This window comes from Rhinoraja longicauda, chromosome 14, assembly GCF_053455715.1.
Source record: "Rhinoraja longicauda isolate Sanriku21f chromosome 14, sRhiLon1.1, whole genome shotgun sequence".
Taxonomy (NCBI): domain Eukaryota; kingdom Metazoa; phylum Chordata; class Chondrichthyes; order Rajiformes; family Arhynchobatidae; genus Rhinoraja; species Rhinoraja longicauda.
The window spans coordinates 47974034-47988670 of record NC_135966.1 but is presented as its reverse complement, the minus strand read 5'-3'; the positions used below and the strand labels follow the sequence as shown (position 1 = coordinate 47988670).

The 14637-nt window shown below is 41.1% G+C and overlaps 1 protein-coding gene across 2 annotated transcripts in view; it reads right to left on the bottom strand.

Moving 5' to 3' along the window:
• Window positions 1–12606: 12606 nt before the first annotated feature.
• Window positions 12607–14637, bottom strand: part of ublcp1 (ubiquitin-like domain containing CTD phosphatase 1) — a 32895-nt gene continuing 30864 nt past the window's right edge. For both annotated transcript variants that reach the window (XM_078411236.1, XM_078411235.1), the window contains exon 11: window positions 12607–14496. In XM_078411236.1, coding sequence (XP_078267362.1) covers window positions 14469–14496 — 28 coding nt within the window. In that variant the 3' untranslated portion in view covers window positions 12607–14468. The remainder of the gene's footprint in view (window positions 14497–14637) is intronic.

The window sequence follows — 14637 nt, the reverse complement described above, 5'->3', positions numbered from 1 at the left end:
CTCGCATTCACCAGAGAAGATTATGTCAAGTCCTGGGCCTTACCACACAATGGTGTGGGATCCAGTGGCAACCTACTGCAAATCAAAAGGAAACCCGATGGCAGGGATGATCGCTCCGGGGGAGATGGTCCCTCGAGGGAATTTAAGTATTTAAAGACGAGTTTGGTTTCAAGTGTTCGCCAAACACTTGCACGCTATCCTCCAGGGCGTGCCAAAACTCTGGGTTGCCCAACCATTTTAACTCCCATTCCCATCCCGGCCTTTCTGTCCTTGGTCTCCAATGCCAGAGTGAGGCCACACGCAAATTGGAAGAACAGCACCTCAAATCCCGTTTGGGGAGCTTGCAACCCATCTGTATAACCATTGAATTCTCCAATTTCAAGTAATACTTCTTTGCCCTCTCCACCCGCCCACCCCCCTCACCCCTGTCCAGACCCAGTTCCCACACCATCCCCTACCACCCCAGTCACCTCCGCTTCTTTCCCCCCTTGCCTGTAGGCTCCGCTCCCGTCCTCTAGTCATATATTTCCTCGTATTCCCTCTTTCTTCGTCTTCCAGCTACATTTCACTCTTCCTCTTCTCTCCATATCTGACACCGTCTCCTTTTCACCTTTAGCCATTGTCACTATCTACACCCATCTGTCTATCAACCCCTCCTGCACCTTTTAGTTTAGTTTAGTTTAGATACTGTGCAGAAGCAGGCCCTTCAGCCCACCGAGTCCATGCTGACCATCGATCCCTGCATACCAACACTACACACACACACTAGGGACAATTTACAATTATACCAAGCCAATTAACCTACAAACCTGTACGTTTTTGGAGTGTGGGAGGAAACCAGAGATCCTGGAGAAAACCCACGCAGATCACGGGGAGAACACACAAAACTCTGTAGACAGCACCCATGGTCAGGATTGAACCCGGGTCTCTTGCGCTGTAAGGCAGCAACTCTACCGTTGTGCCACCGTGCAACCTGCATCCACCTATCACTTGTCAGTCTTTGCCCCACCCCCACCTCTCTTCTCCAACTTTCTCCCCCTGCTCCATAGTTTGAAGAGTCCATCCCAAAACATTGTCTATCCATTCCCTCGAGCCGCTGAGCTCCTCCCACACTGTATACCTTGCCCAGCAAATTAAATGCTGTTTCACAAGGCTCAGTAACACAGTGTTGAATGGTAAATTGTCAGATCCTTTGCTGGAAAAACCAATGAGACCGAATCAGCTAGCACTGACTGCCATCTAGTGGTATAAGAAAATAACTGCAGATGCTGGTACAAATCGAAGGTATTTATTCACAAAATGCTGGAGTAACTCAGCGGGTCAGGCAGCATCTCAGGAGAGAAGGAATGGGTGACGTTTCAGGTCGAGACCCTTCTTCAGACTGATGTCAGGGGGGCGGGACAAAGGATGGATCTAGGTGGAGACAGGAAGATAGAGGGAGATCTGGGAAGGGGGAGGGGAGGAGAGTGACAGAGGAACTATCTGAAGTTGGAGAAGTCGATGTTCATACCACTGGGCTGCAAGCTGCCCGAGCGAAATATGAGGTGCTGTTCCTCCAATTTCCGGTGGGCCTCACTATGGCACTGGAGGAGGCCCATGACAGAAAGGTCAGACTGGGAATGGGAGGGGGAGTTGAAGTGCTCGGCTACCGGGAGATCAGATTGGCCAACGCGGACCGAGCGCAGGTGTTGAGCGAAGCGATCGCCGAGCCTGCGTTTGGTCTGGCCGATGTAAATAAGCTGACATCTGGAGCAGCGGATGCAATAGGTGAGGTTGGAGGAGCTGCAGGTGAACCTCTGACTCACCTGGTGGTGGTAGTGCTGAGATTTACACAACCGTGGATAACATTGCTTCTGCACACCCTTTTCCTACCTGCACTGTCACCCTCTGAGATACAACTCCCTTGTTGACCTGTTAGCTCAGACCACTCTCGTCGAGTTTAACTCTTTGCCATCCAGTTGATGAGAATCTCCTGTTGTGGATTCCTATCCCCACTTTGTTCACCCCTATTTCACCCCCCTATGTCTAAAAGCCACATTCAATCCTCAGTGACCAGTCAAGTCAATTTATCGTCATATGCACAGTGCAGGTACTAGAATTAGGGTTCTGCTGGTTTGTTCAAGAATCCGATGGTTGTCAGGAAGTAACTGTTCCAGAATCTAGTGATGTTGGATTTCAGCCTTCTGTACCTCCTGCCTGATGACAGCAACAAGAGGAGACGTGGCCTGTTATTATATTATTAAGTTAGGTGAATCGTAGGTTGGACACGTTAGAGGCAGGAAACATGTTCCCAATATTGGGGGAGTCCAGAACAAGGGGCCACAGTTTAAGAATAAGGGGTAGGCCATTTAGAACTGAGATGAGGAAACACTTTTTCAGTCAGAGAGTTGTGAATCTGTGGAATTCTCTGCCTCAGAAGGCAGTGGAAGCCAATTATCTGAATGCATTCAAGAGAGAACTAGATAGAGCTCTTAAGGATAGCAGAGTCAGGGGGTATGGGGAGAAGGCAGGAACGGGGTACTGATTGAGAGTGATTAGCCATGATCACATTGAATGGCGGTGCTGGCTCGAAGGGCTGAATGGCCTCCTCCTGCACCTATTGTCTATTGTACTTAAAGTACGGTTGCTATCCTTGATGTTGGATTCCACTTTCTTGAGACAGCACACTTCGTAGCTCATCAATCGGTGGTAAAGCTGCTGCTTCACATCTCCAGCAACCCAGGTTCAATCCGGGCCACTGGGCCACGACCTCCAAAGCTCCTGTTTCCTCCCACATCCCACAGATGGTGCTTGACAAGTTGAACGGTTAGTGTACAATGGCATTCTAGTCACATCACAACGTACAGCAAAATTCAATTTTTGCACACAATTCAGTAAAGATATTACCCTACATAAGCAAAATCGTGCTCAATGACAAGAGTTCAGGGAAAAGTAAATTACACTTGAGGCCATATGTAAGAGACGGCATGTTTTCAGCACCATCTGGTATGCTTCTAGCTCAAAGTTTTTTAAAGTGTAGATTTAACTTGGTCTTAAAAGCCTGTTGTCCTGGCGGCAGCTCTGCCTCGGAGTTGCAGGGGTCAGCCCGGCCCGGCCCATCCCGATGATGCTGTTGCTGTCCTCTGCAGTGTCCGATTCACCCGCTCAGCCTCCGTGGGGCCTGAGTCAGTCGATTCTCCGGCTGCTGCAGGGCCTCCAGTGGACACACATCAACCCACAAATGCACCGTCCCTCGCCTCCCACAGCCACTACTTCAACTCCGTGTGCCAGGGGAGCATCTCGCAGGCATCCATGGAACCTCTGAGGGCACGGCAGGCGAAAACCAGCCCGCTCACTGCCACCGTTCCTCTCCTCCATCGCAAATTATCCCCAGCAAGAGGGGCAGAATCTTGGAGGTGGTGACGGGAAGATAAATGGTGTTAATGTAACTGGATGTTTGGTGATCTGTGGTCCAGAGCCTGTTTCTCCACTGTTTCACTCTGCGGCACTCCAGATAAAAGGTGGAGGAGCCATTTGTGTTTGTGCTAGCTGTTTTAGCATATTATATTTATTTTGTATCCTGCTGTATTATTTTTGGACACTTGGGGGTTGTCGTGAGGTGAATACATATATGGGCATCATGGACTGGGAGCCAGAATTAAGGAGTATATCTGGAGATGCAGAGACAGGTGGGGTCAGACACAGGGGGAACAGCAAGGTACAGTTCTTACCAGACCTGCGATGACAAGAGCTGAAGGTTTGGAGAGATACGGACCTGTTTGTATTACTACTTCAATAAACGACTAATTAAACCGAAAAAAAGCGTTTGGAAAATCTCTTTATTAGTTTGTGTCAAGTTCACTCCCACTCCCTGTGAAGTTATAGCAGTCAGAAAGGAATTTATTGGAAAGGACTGAAGTTGCCATTACAAAAGGAATGAGCTAAGTTGTCAGAGTGTCTTTGTTCTGATGGAGGACAAGAGGAGAACTAGAAAAGGCCATTCGCAAACAAAACCTTCCCTCAAATCCATTTAGATCATGACAAATTGGCACCATAACCCCCAATGTATCAAGCTTTTCTTCAGAGCTCTTAATATCCAACTTAAATGAAACTTTATTATCAAATAGGAGACACAAAATGCCGGAGTAACTCAGTGGGTCAGGTAGCATCTCTGGAGAAAATAGATAGGTGAAATTTCAGGAAAATTTCCCTTCTGAAAACATTTATCCTCAGTCTTGAAACTTCCAAGTACCCAGGGAAAACGGAATATTATGTACAAATACATTGTTATTTTATGTGGTAAAGAAAGTAGAGAAGTCAATTTTTAAAAAGATATGGGACTATGCAGAGGAACTTTTGACATTCTTGATTATGAACCGATTAACATCTATTTAGTCTATTTAGTAAGCAATTAGAAATACAAATGCCAGTTAGTCTTTATTGCAAGGACTTTAATGAAAGTAAGAAAGCCTTGTGCAACCGTACGGAGCATTGGTGAGCATACTTCTTACAAGCTGCCTTGGTCTGATCCTAAGGAAGATATACTTGCCCTAATGGGAGTGCACTAAAGACTCACTGGAGTGACTCCTGGGTCGAACAGCACTAAGAGAAAAGATTACGAGTAAGATTCTCCAGAATTTCAATGAACCAAAAAGGACTTTGTCAAAAATATTTTTAAAAACTTGTGGCTACAAGTACTGAGAGCCTATTTGATCAAGTTTTACATTTAATGATAAAGGGCCAGCCATTTTATGGGCGGCACGGTGGCACAGCGGCAGAGTTGCTGCCTTACAGCAAATGCAGCGCCGGAGACTCAGGTTCGATCCTGACTACGGGCGCCGTCTGTACAGAGTTTGTACGTTCTCCCCGAGACATGCGTGGGTTCTCTCCGAGATCTTCGGCTTCCTCCCACACTCCAAAGACGTACAGGTATGTAGGTTAATTGGCTGGGCAAATGTAAAAATTGTCCCTAGTGGGTGTAGGATAGTGTTAATGTGCGGGGATCGCAGGGCGGCGCGGACTCGGTGGGCCGAAGGGCCTGTTTCTCTAAATCTGTATCTAAATCTAAATCTAAAAGAGGAACTGCTTTACAATGAGCAAATCTTTGTAATCAGAGATCAGTATTTAGAAACATAGAAACATAGAAAATAGGTGCAGGAGTAGGCCATTCGGCCCTTCAAGTCTGCACCGCCATTCAATATGATCATGGCTGATCATTCAGCTCAGTAGCCTGTACCTGCCTTCTCTCCATACCCCCCGATCCCTTTAGCAAAAAGGGCCACATCTAACTCCCTCTTAAATATAGCCAATGAACTGGCCTCAACTACCTTCTGTGGCAGAGAATTCCACAGACTCACCACTCTCTGTGTGAAGAAATGTTTTCTCATCTCGGTCCTAAAAGACTTCCCCCTTATCCTTTTTTTTTTCTTTTTTTAAAAAATATTTTATTTAAGTTTTAACAGAACCCATACGTTATACATCTTACATTCCTTAGTAAACAATAGTCACTGACCTATAACTTCGATTATACACTTATTGTTCTGTATTTTCTCCCCTCCCCCCCACCCCCCAGTTCAAAAGAAGGAAAAAGAAAAAGCAGAAGAAAGAAAGAAAAAGAAAAACCTGGAGTCCCGAGGGAGTCACTTCCGAGTAATTTCTTTTAAAATTCTTATTAGGTATCAAAGCAATCCTGAATTTAACTACTTCCTATTCTTAATCCTAGCTTTGCCATGAATGGGTTCCACTCCTTCAAAAAGAAGTCATATCCATTTCTCAGATTATACGTTACTTTTTCTAATGGGATACAACTCCGCATTTCTGCATGCCATCTTTCAAATCTTATTTCATTTTGTTCTTTCCATGTGACCGCAACACATTTTTTTGCTACTGCTAATGATATTTTGAGAAATCTTTCCTGATGTTTATCCAAACTTAGCTTTGGTATTATTCCTTTTGTATCTCCTAGCAAAAACAACCTTGAATCCATTGGTATGATCTTATTCATCAATTGATCTAAAAACTTTTTTAGGTCTTGCCAAAAAGGAATTACCTTCTGACATGCCCATGTAGAGTGTATAAAAGTGCCCACGTCTTGGTTGCATCTAAAACACCTTTCAGATGAGTTTGGTTTAAATTTATTTATTTTTTCCGGGGTTAAATATAGTTGCTGCAAAAAATTATACTGTACTAAGCTGTATCTCACATTAATAGTATTTTTCATACTATCTAAACACAGTCTTTCCCAACTTGGTTCATCAATAATAATATTAAGATCTGTTTCCCATCTTTGTCTTGCTTTATGAATTCCTATCTTTGGACTAGATATCTGTAGTAGTTTATACATTGATGATATAAATTTTTTCATTCCCTTGCCCTGAATCAAGGATTCGATTCCTTTAATCTGAAATAGAGACATTGAATTACCTAACTTTTCCCTTAAAAAAGATTGTAATTGATAATAGAAAAAAATACTATTCCCTGGAATTTGATATTTATTTCTCAATTGCGAAAATGTCAAAAAGATATTCCCTTCATAGCAGTCTCCTATATTTTTAATACCCTTCTGTTCCCAGATTTGTAGTATTTGATTATTCCAAGCAAACGGCAATAATCCATTTTTTACTAATGGAGTTTTAGCTGTTAAGAAAAATCTTTTATCCTTAACTGTTTTCAACAATGTATTAATTAAATGTTTTAGCAAAGGTGACTCTTTATCCTTAACTAATAGCTTCGCTTCCCATTTATATATAAATTCTTCTGGACAAGATTCTTTTATTTTATCCATTTCAATTTTAACCCATGCTGTTTTTCCACCCTCTTGATAAAAGGATGAAATAAAACTCATTTGTGCTGCCAGATAGTAATTTTTAAAATTTGGTAATTGCAATCCACCTAATTCAAATTTCCATGTTAATTTTTCCAGAGACACTCTTGGCATTTTACCTTTCCAAAGAAAATTCCTCACAGTTTTGTTCAATTCTTGAAAAAATGTATTTGGCAAAGGTATAGGCAGTGTTGAAAATAAATACTGTATCCTCGGAAAAATATTCATCTTAATACAATTCACTCTCCCTATCAATGTAATTGGAAGATTCATCCATTTCTTCAGGTCCTCATCTATTCTTTTTATTAGTGGTTTATAATTTAATTTATACAAATTATTTAACTTATTATCTACATTAACTCCTAAAAACTTAATGCCTTCTTTTTGCCATTTAAACTGACTTTCTCTTTTACATTGATCATAATTGCCTTCAACAAGAGGCATTATTTCAGTTTTATCTTTATTAATTTTATATCCTGATACTTTCCCATATTCTTCCAGTCTGAAATATAATTTTCTTAAGGATTCCAATGGTCTAGTAAGACAAATTAAGACATCATCAGCAAATAAAGTAATTTTGTGATCTTCCTGATTAACTTTAAATCCTTTAATATCTAAATCTGCTCTTATTAGCTCTGCCAGAGGTTCAATGGCCAATACAAATAAAGCCGGTGACAAGGGACATCCCTGTCTACTAGATCTTTCCAAATTAAATGATTGAGAAGATTGGCCATTTGTCACCACTTTGGCTTTAGGTTGTTTATAAAGAGCTTTTACCCAGTTAATAAAACCATTTCCTAATTGGTACTTCTCTAATACTTTAAATAAAAAATTCCATTCTAACCTGTCAAACGCCTTTTCAGCATCTAAAGCAACTGCTACGCTCAATTCCTTTCTTTTCTGTGCTAAATGTAAAATACTTATAAATCTTGCTACATTATCAGATATTTTCCTTTTTTTGACAAATCCAGTTTGGTCCTCTTTAACCAGCTTCGGTAAATATTCTGCCAATCTCCTTGCTAAAAGTTTAGCAACTATTTTATAATCTGCATTCAACAATGATATTGGTCTATAAGAAGATGCATTTAAAGGGTCTTTTCCTTTTTTTTTAAATTACAGTTATAATTGCCAATGAGAAGGAGTCTGGTAATGTAGAAGTTTTTTCCGCTTGATGTATCACTTCCATAAATAGTGGTAACAACAAATCTTTAAATTTTTTATAGAACTCAGGCGGAAAACCATCTTCCCCTGGAGATTTATTACTTGGTAAAGAATATAATACTTCCTCCACCTCTCTCAAAGTAAAGGAGGCATTTAGTCCCATCTGCTCCTCATTAGAGATTGTTGGTAATTGTATCTTGGATAAAAAATTATTTATCTTAATTTCATCCTTTTCAGATTCAGAATGGTACAGATTAGTGTAGAATTGCTTAAATACCTCATTGATTTCTCTAGGTTTATAAATAATAATGTTCTGATCTGTTCTAATTGAATTTATTGTTCTTGATATTTGTTCTTTCAGTTGCTATGCCAATACCTTGTGCGCTCTTTCTCCTAATTCATAATATCTTTGGTTAGTTCGTAATATTAGTTTTTCTGTTCTGTGAGTATGTAAAGTATTGTATTGAAATTTTTTATTTGCAAGTTGTGTTTTTTTTGTATCTGAAGAAGTTTTCTGTAAGTCTTTTTCTAATACGGTGATTTCTTTTTCTAATCTTTCAGATTCCTTCCTATAGTCTTTCTTTATCTTAGATGAGTAGCTTATAATTTGGCCTCTCAAATAAGCCTTCATTGCATCCCATACAATAAATTTATCATCCACTGAATTTAAATTTGTCTCCAAATATAATTCAATTTGTCCTCGAATAAAATCACAGAAGTCTTGTCTTTTCAAGTTGAGTCTCCATCTATACACTGACTGTTCTTTATCTGGCATCGTAATTTTCATTAATAATGGTGAGTGATCCGATAACAATCTAGCCTTGTAATCTATTTGTATTATTCTACCGCTTAATTGAGCTGAAATCAAAAATAGATCTATTCTAGAATATGTATCATGTCTATTGGAATAAAAAGAGTAATCTCTTTCCTTGGGATGGCTTTTCCTCCAAACATCTATTAAATTTAAACTTTCCATTAAATTCAAGGTTGTCTTCGCTGCTCTTGTCCTTGTCGTTGTCCTTGATGATCTATCCATTACTGGATTTAAACAAAAATTGAAATCTCCCCCTATCAATATATTTTCATGTGCTTCTGCTAGATTTAGAAAAGTATCCTGCACAAACTTCTCATCATCTGTATTTGGTGCATATATATTCATTAAAGTCCACAATTCTGAGAAAATTTGACAATGTACAATTATAAATCTACCTACTGGGTCACTTACAATATTTTGTATCTTAATTGGTAGCGTTTTCTTAAATAGGATAGCAACCCCTCTTGCTTTTGAGTTAAAAGAAGATGCGACCATACTTCCTACCCAATCTCTCTTTAACTTTTGATGCTCTTTTTCCGTTAGATGTGTTTCTTGCAAGAAAGCTATATCTACTTCCAATTTTTTCATCTGTGTTAAAATTCTCTTCCTTTTTATCGGTCCATTTAACCCATTCACATTATAGCTTAAAAAATTTAATGTGTTATCCATTCATTCCTTTTTTTGTTTTGTTTCCTTACCTTGATACCTCTTCCGGTATTTACATTGTGCCGTATTTCAGTGTGCTCCCCTTCATAGTCCAGGTATAAAAACAGAAAAGAAATAAGATAGAGAAATAGACCCTCCCTCTAATGTTGTTAATAAATAGATTAGCAACATTACCCCCCTCTATTATACGAGGTGTGGTCCGCACCACACTTGTGCCCGTGATTATGGTGGAGCATCCACATTCTCCAACCCCCCCGATATATCAAGTACTTCTAAAAATTAACAATCCTTAATACAGTTAATCCCATCTATAGTATACAGATATTATTAATAATCAATCATTCATGAATCTTCTTAAGCATTTCTCGATGGCAATTCTTCCGCATACTCTTCTGCTTTGACAAAGTCTTTAAAAATTTTATTTTCTCCAATGTTGATCATAATCTTCAAAGTAGCCGGATGCAGTAAAATGAACCTATAGCCTTTCTTCCATAGAATATTTTTTGCCTTATTAAATTCTTTTTTTCTGCTCAACAAGGCATTATTGATGTCTGGGTAAAAGATTATTTTAGTACCTTCATGTTCTATTGGTTTTCCCTCTCTTATATTATTCCCGACTGTTTTGAAAACCAATTCTCGATCTTGGTATCTTAAAAATTTAATCAACACAGATCTTGGCTTTTGATTAGCCGATGGTTTGGGTCTTAGAGCCCTATGTGCTCTTTCTATTTCCATCGGACCTTGTTTATCTATTCCCAGAGTGGTCACTATCCAATCTTGAAAAAAGTTAATTGGGTCTTCCCCCTCCACTCCCTCTGGCAAACCGACAATTTTAACATTATTTCTCCTGCTATAGTTTTCCAAGGCATCCAACTTCTCCGCCGTCTTTTTGCTTTCAATTGCTGCTGCAGTAATACTGTCTTCATTTTTTTCCACTCTAGATTTTAACATTTCATTTTCCATTTGCATATTATCCACTTTATTTGTCACTGTTTGAACTTTCTCCTCCATTTTTTTCAAAGCCTTACGAAATTTCTTGTTATCTCTCCTCATTAATTTGTTATCTCCTTCAATTTTCTTGAGCCTGTTAATAATTTCTTGAAGCATCGTTTTCATATTAGTCTCTGTATCTTCTTGCTTTTCTTCATTTCCACTGCTAGTGGAGTCTCCCGTTACCTCATCGTCACTCGAGTCCGAAACTCCAGACAAAACATCAGCAGCCTCTCGGCAAACAGTGGGCTTTTTTGGTAACTCACGGCGACTCCCTCGTATTTTGACCCGAGTCAAAGAGCGCTTGCTGGGAGTAATAGATTCCAGCTTCATACCGGAACCCTCCCCAGACTCACCGCCTGCCGAGGGGTCACCAAATCTAGTCCCCTGCTCCATCAGAGCTGTGGGCCTTCCTTCGATTTTTTTCCTTGATTCCTTTGCTTGCTTCTGTGGCAGTTGTACTCCTCCTTTTGCTTTCTTGGAAGGCATCTGCACGTTCTGTATTCTTTCTGATTTAATTTAAAGTACTTGATTCCTTTAGTTCGTATTTTTTTAGCAGTTTAGGGCTTTGTTTTCGGGAGTGCTGAAAAGTTGTGTCTACTCAGCCAAGCATTGGACACGCCCACCTTCCCCCTTATCCTTAAGCTGTTCCTTGTGTGTGTAGGATAGTGTTAGTGTGCGGGGATCGCTGGGCGGCGCGAGACCTTAGGGGTTATAAGTGACATATGGCACATGGCAGGGAAATAAGTGTAATAGAGGCATTAGTCATAGGGCAATATTTTATTGGCATTAGGCAAAATCATGAGGAATAAATCGGGTAGATGCAGAGTCTCTTGCCCAGAGTAGGTGAATTGAGGACCAGAGGACAATTTTTTTTAGAGATACAGCGCGGAAACAGGCCCTTCGGCCCACCGGGTCCGTGCCGCCCAACGATCCCCGCACATTAACACTATCCTACACACACAAGGAACAATTTTTACATTTGCCCAGCCAATTAACCTACAAAGGTTTAAGAGCAAGGAGAAAAGATTTTAAAGGAATCTGAGGGGTAACTTCTGCACATATAGGGTGGTGGGTGTATGGAACAAGCTGCCAGAGGTGGTAGTTGAGGCAGGGACGATCCCAACATTTCAGAAACAGTTAGACAGGTACATGGATGGGACAGGTTTGGACCAAACGCCGGCAGATGAGACTAGTGTAGCTGGGACATGTTGGCCGGTGTGGGCAAGTTGGGCCAAAGGGCCTGTTTCCACACTATCACTTTATGACTCTAGTGGGTATCAAGACAGTCACTAATCACCCTCCAATAAGTTGCACAAGTAGCTACTTCTGCATGTGGTAGGCTACCTGACTATATATATATATTTATACGAGTGTAGAGTGAAGAGTCAGGGACAACTTGCTACAGACAGCAACAGAATCTGTAACATCCCTGAACTTTTAAGGTGCAGCATTTTACCCAAAGATGGGGATGGTGGAGGGCATTTATAAAACACACACAAAGGGGAAATAATCCAACAACCACCATGTAGATCGTTATGAGGCTGGAGTAACTCAGCAGGTCAGGCAGCATCTCAGGAGAGAAGGAATAGGTGCCGTTTCAGGTCAAGACCCTCCTTCAGAAGGGTCTCGACCCGAAACGTCACCTATTCCTGCTCTCCCGAGGTGCTGCCTGACCCGCTGAGTTACTCCAACCCGCAGTTATTTTCCTACCGTTATGAGGCTGATAATGTACAGCCTTCAATTTACAGTTCTGTATTAAGTTTGTTTTTCCATGCACACATTCCTCAATTATATTCACAAATGAGACCACCCGGCTCTGGACTGTCAGAGTAAATAGAAAATAATACACCAGTTTCAAATAATAAAAGCATAAAAATGATGTTGTGACGAAGAACCCCAGCAGGTACTTTACTAGATATTTACACCTTTCATATTTACCCTCCCACTCACAGTCTGACCTTTCTGTCATGGGCCTCCTCCAGTGCCATAATGAGGCCCACCGGAAATTGGAGGAAACGCACCTCATATTTCGCTTGGGCAGCTTGCAGCCCAGTGGTATGAACATTGACTTCTCCAACTTTAGATAGTTCCTCTGTCCCTCTCTTTCCCTCCTCCTTCCCAGTTCTCCCACTGTCTTCCCGTCTCCACCTATATCCTTCCTTTGTCCCGCCCCCAACATCAGTCTGAAGAAGGGTCTCGACCCGAAACGTCACCCATTCCTTCTCTCCCGAGATGCTGCCTGACCTGCTGAGTTACTCCAGCACTTTGTGAATATACACCTTTCATATGCTCCACTGCGAAAAATAAAGCCTTTCTTAAAAAAAAAACCAGAATTTAACCTGGAATGCCTGTTTTATTTATTTTAAATGAGAATAAGCACACAACAGTAACAAATGAAATACACAACATGTAGAAACCAACAGAAAAATTCCAGCACATTTCTGGGCCTGTCAGTCAGACTAAACTGTAAACTGATTAGTTTTGACTTCAATTCCCAGCAGGGGAACCAATGTCAATCTACATAAAACACTGTTACTATACTACACTGCTAAGGGACTGTGGGATGGGGGGGGGGGGGGGGGTGGGGGATATGTGGTTGATTTTGTTTGAAGGTTTGATTTATCCCGACTGGTTTATTGGCTTTGTGGCTGCTTTCGTACCCAAGCAACATCGTGACAGAAGAGCACCATTAAAGAAATGCAATCTGAGAATTTGCCAGGTGCCCCCGTGACTGCAGGCACAATGGCAATGTGATGGCTCTTCCTCAACTGAAAGGCTTTCCTTGGGACCTGGGTCATCCTTCACCAGCCACCTTCTTTGTACTGTTGGCAGCAGTCAGCAATGGAAGACTCGAGTTCTTGTAACCTTGCAAGCAATTTCTTTAACAAATCAAACATCACGACACACTGGAACAGCTGATTCTTCCACACTTCCACTCATGCTTTAAGCTATCCACAAGAAACCAAGCGAGGATAGTATTTAAGGTCAACTCCTTAGTATTCGAAGAAGATCTTTGTGTGTTCCTGCAATGTGCAACGTAGCGTTTTCACTTTAGCCTTGTTTTTTCAGGTACCTATCAGTGTAGAAAGACTGCAAGTTGCAAGTGCTCCCCGTTAGACAGCTGGATATAGAATTAAAGCCAATGCCAATTATTCATGAAGGTAGATCTCACAGCATAGCACCCAGAAAATCAGTTTACAGTGCGGTGCAACTTGAATAACCTTCAGCAAGAGATCTGCACTACCTCATGGTAATCAACATTGTCAATGTAAAATAGTTTGTGGTGCAACAATAATGAAGGCAATACCGTTCCTTTGGGTCTGAATGGTAAGCAACACTGAAACCTAAAACCCAGCCCAATCCAAGCTTCCGAGCCAGTATGGGACTATGCAAATACTTGACGACTCCACATTTTCATACAAAATTTAACTGAGTGGAAGTATTTCCTTGCTTCAGAGTGGGGAACTTGCAGTGGACTGCAGGCCTGCAGTTACTGCTGATACACTGGAGCCAATTCCACTGGAGATTACTTTGAAATGTTCCCCCTCGTAAAACCTTGGTCAATCCGAAAATCTGCATATGGAAACTGAACCTTCCATTCACTTATGTGATCCACCTCAGCACACGGGGCCAAACTGCTTAAAGTAAATGGAAGCAACTTACAGTACTCTACACAAGAGTAACCTGCAGTTAGCATACTGCTGTTATCTGCCAACTTCACAACAAAGCAAGGAAGCCATACTTAGACATATACCAGATTAATGGCAACAAAGCAGGAATACGATCCTATGAATTCACGCAGTGTGACTGGATTTTGCTGAAGCATGTTGTCATTTGTTCATTTCGCTTGTCCACAGTGAAAGACCAAATTGCAGGTAGTTTGTCAGTTGATAAGTCCCTTTGGCATGTTTTTTTTTAAATGTTTTTGTCTGTCAAAGTGCTCAGCACTTGTTCAGAGTTCAATCACAGTTAAAGTTTTGTCACGTAATTCTGAAGTGTACACAACCTAGGGCACGGAGATCCACAAGGGAATCATTGCCCTTGCTTCTTGGACAGATACCTGCAGAAGAAGCAACATGATCAATTAGAAAGGGTTGCATTTTAAAGCTGAAACAAATCATTTTCATGAACACAGGCATAAAGTAAAAGGATATTGATGTAAAGAAAATGAACTTGGAATTCTTCATTGGATAGAGGCAGC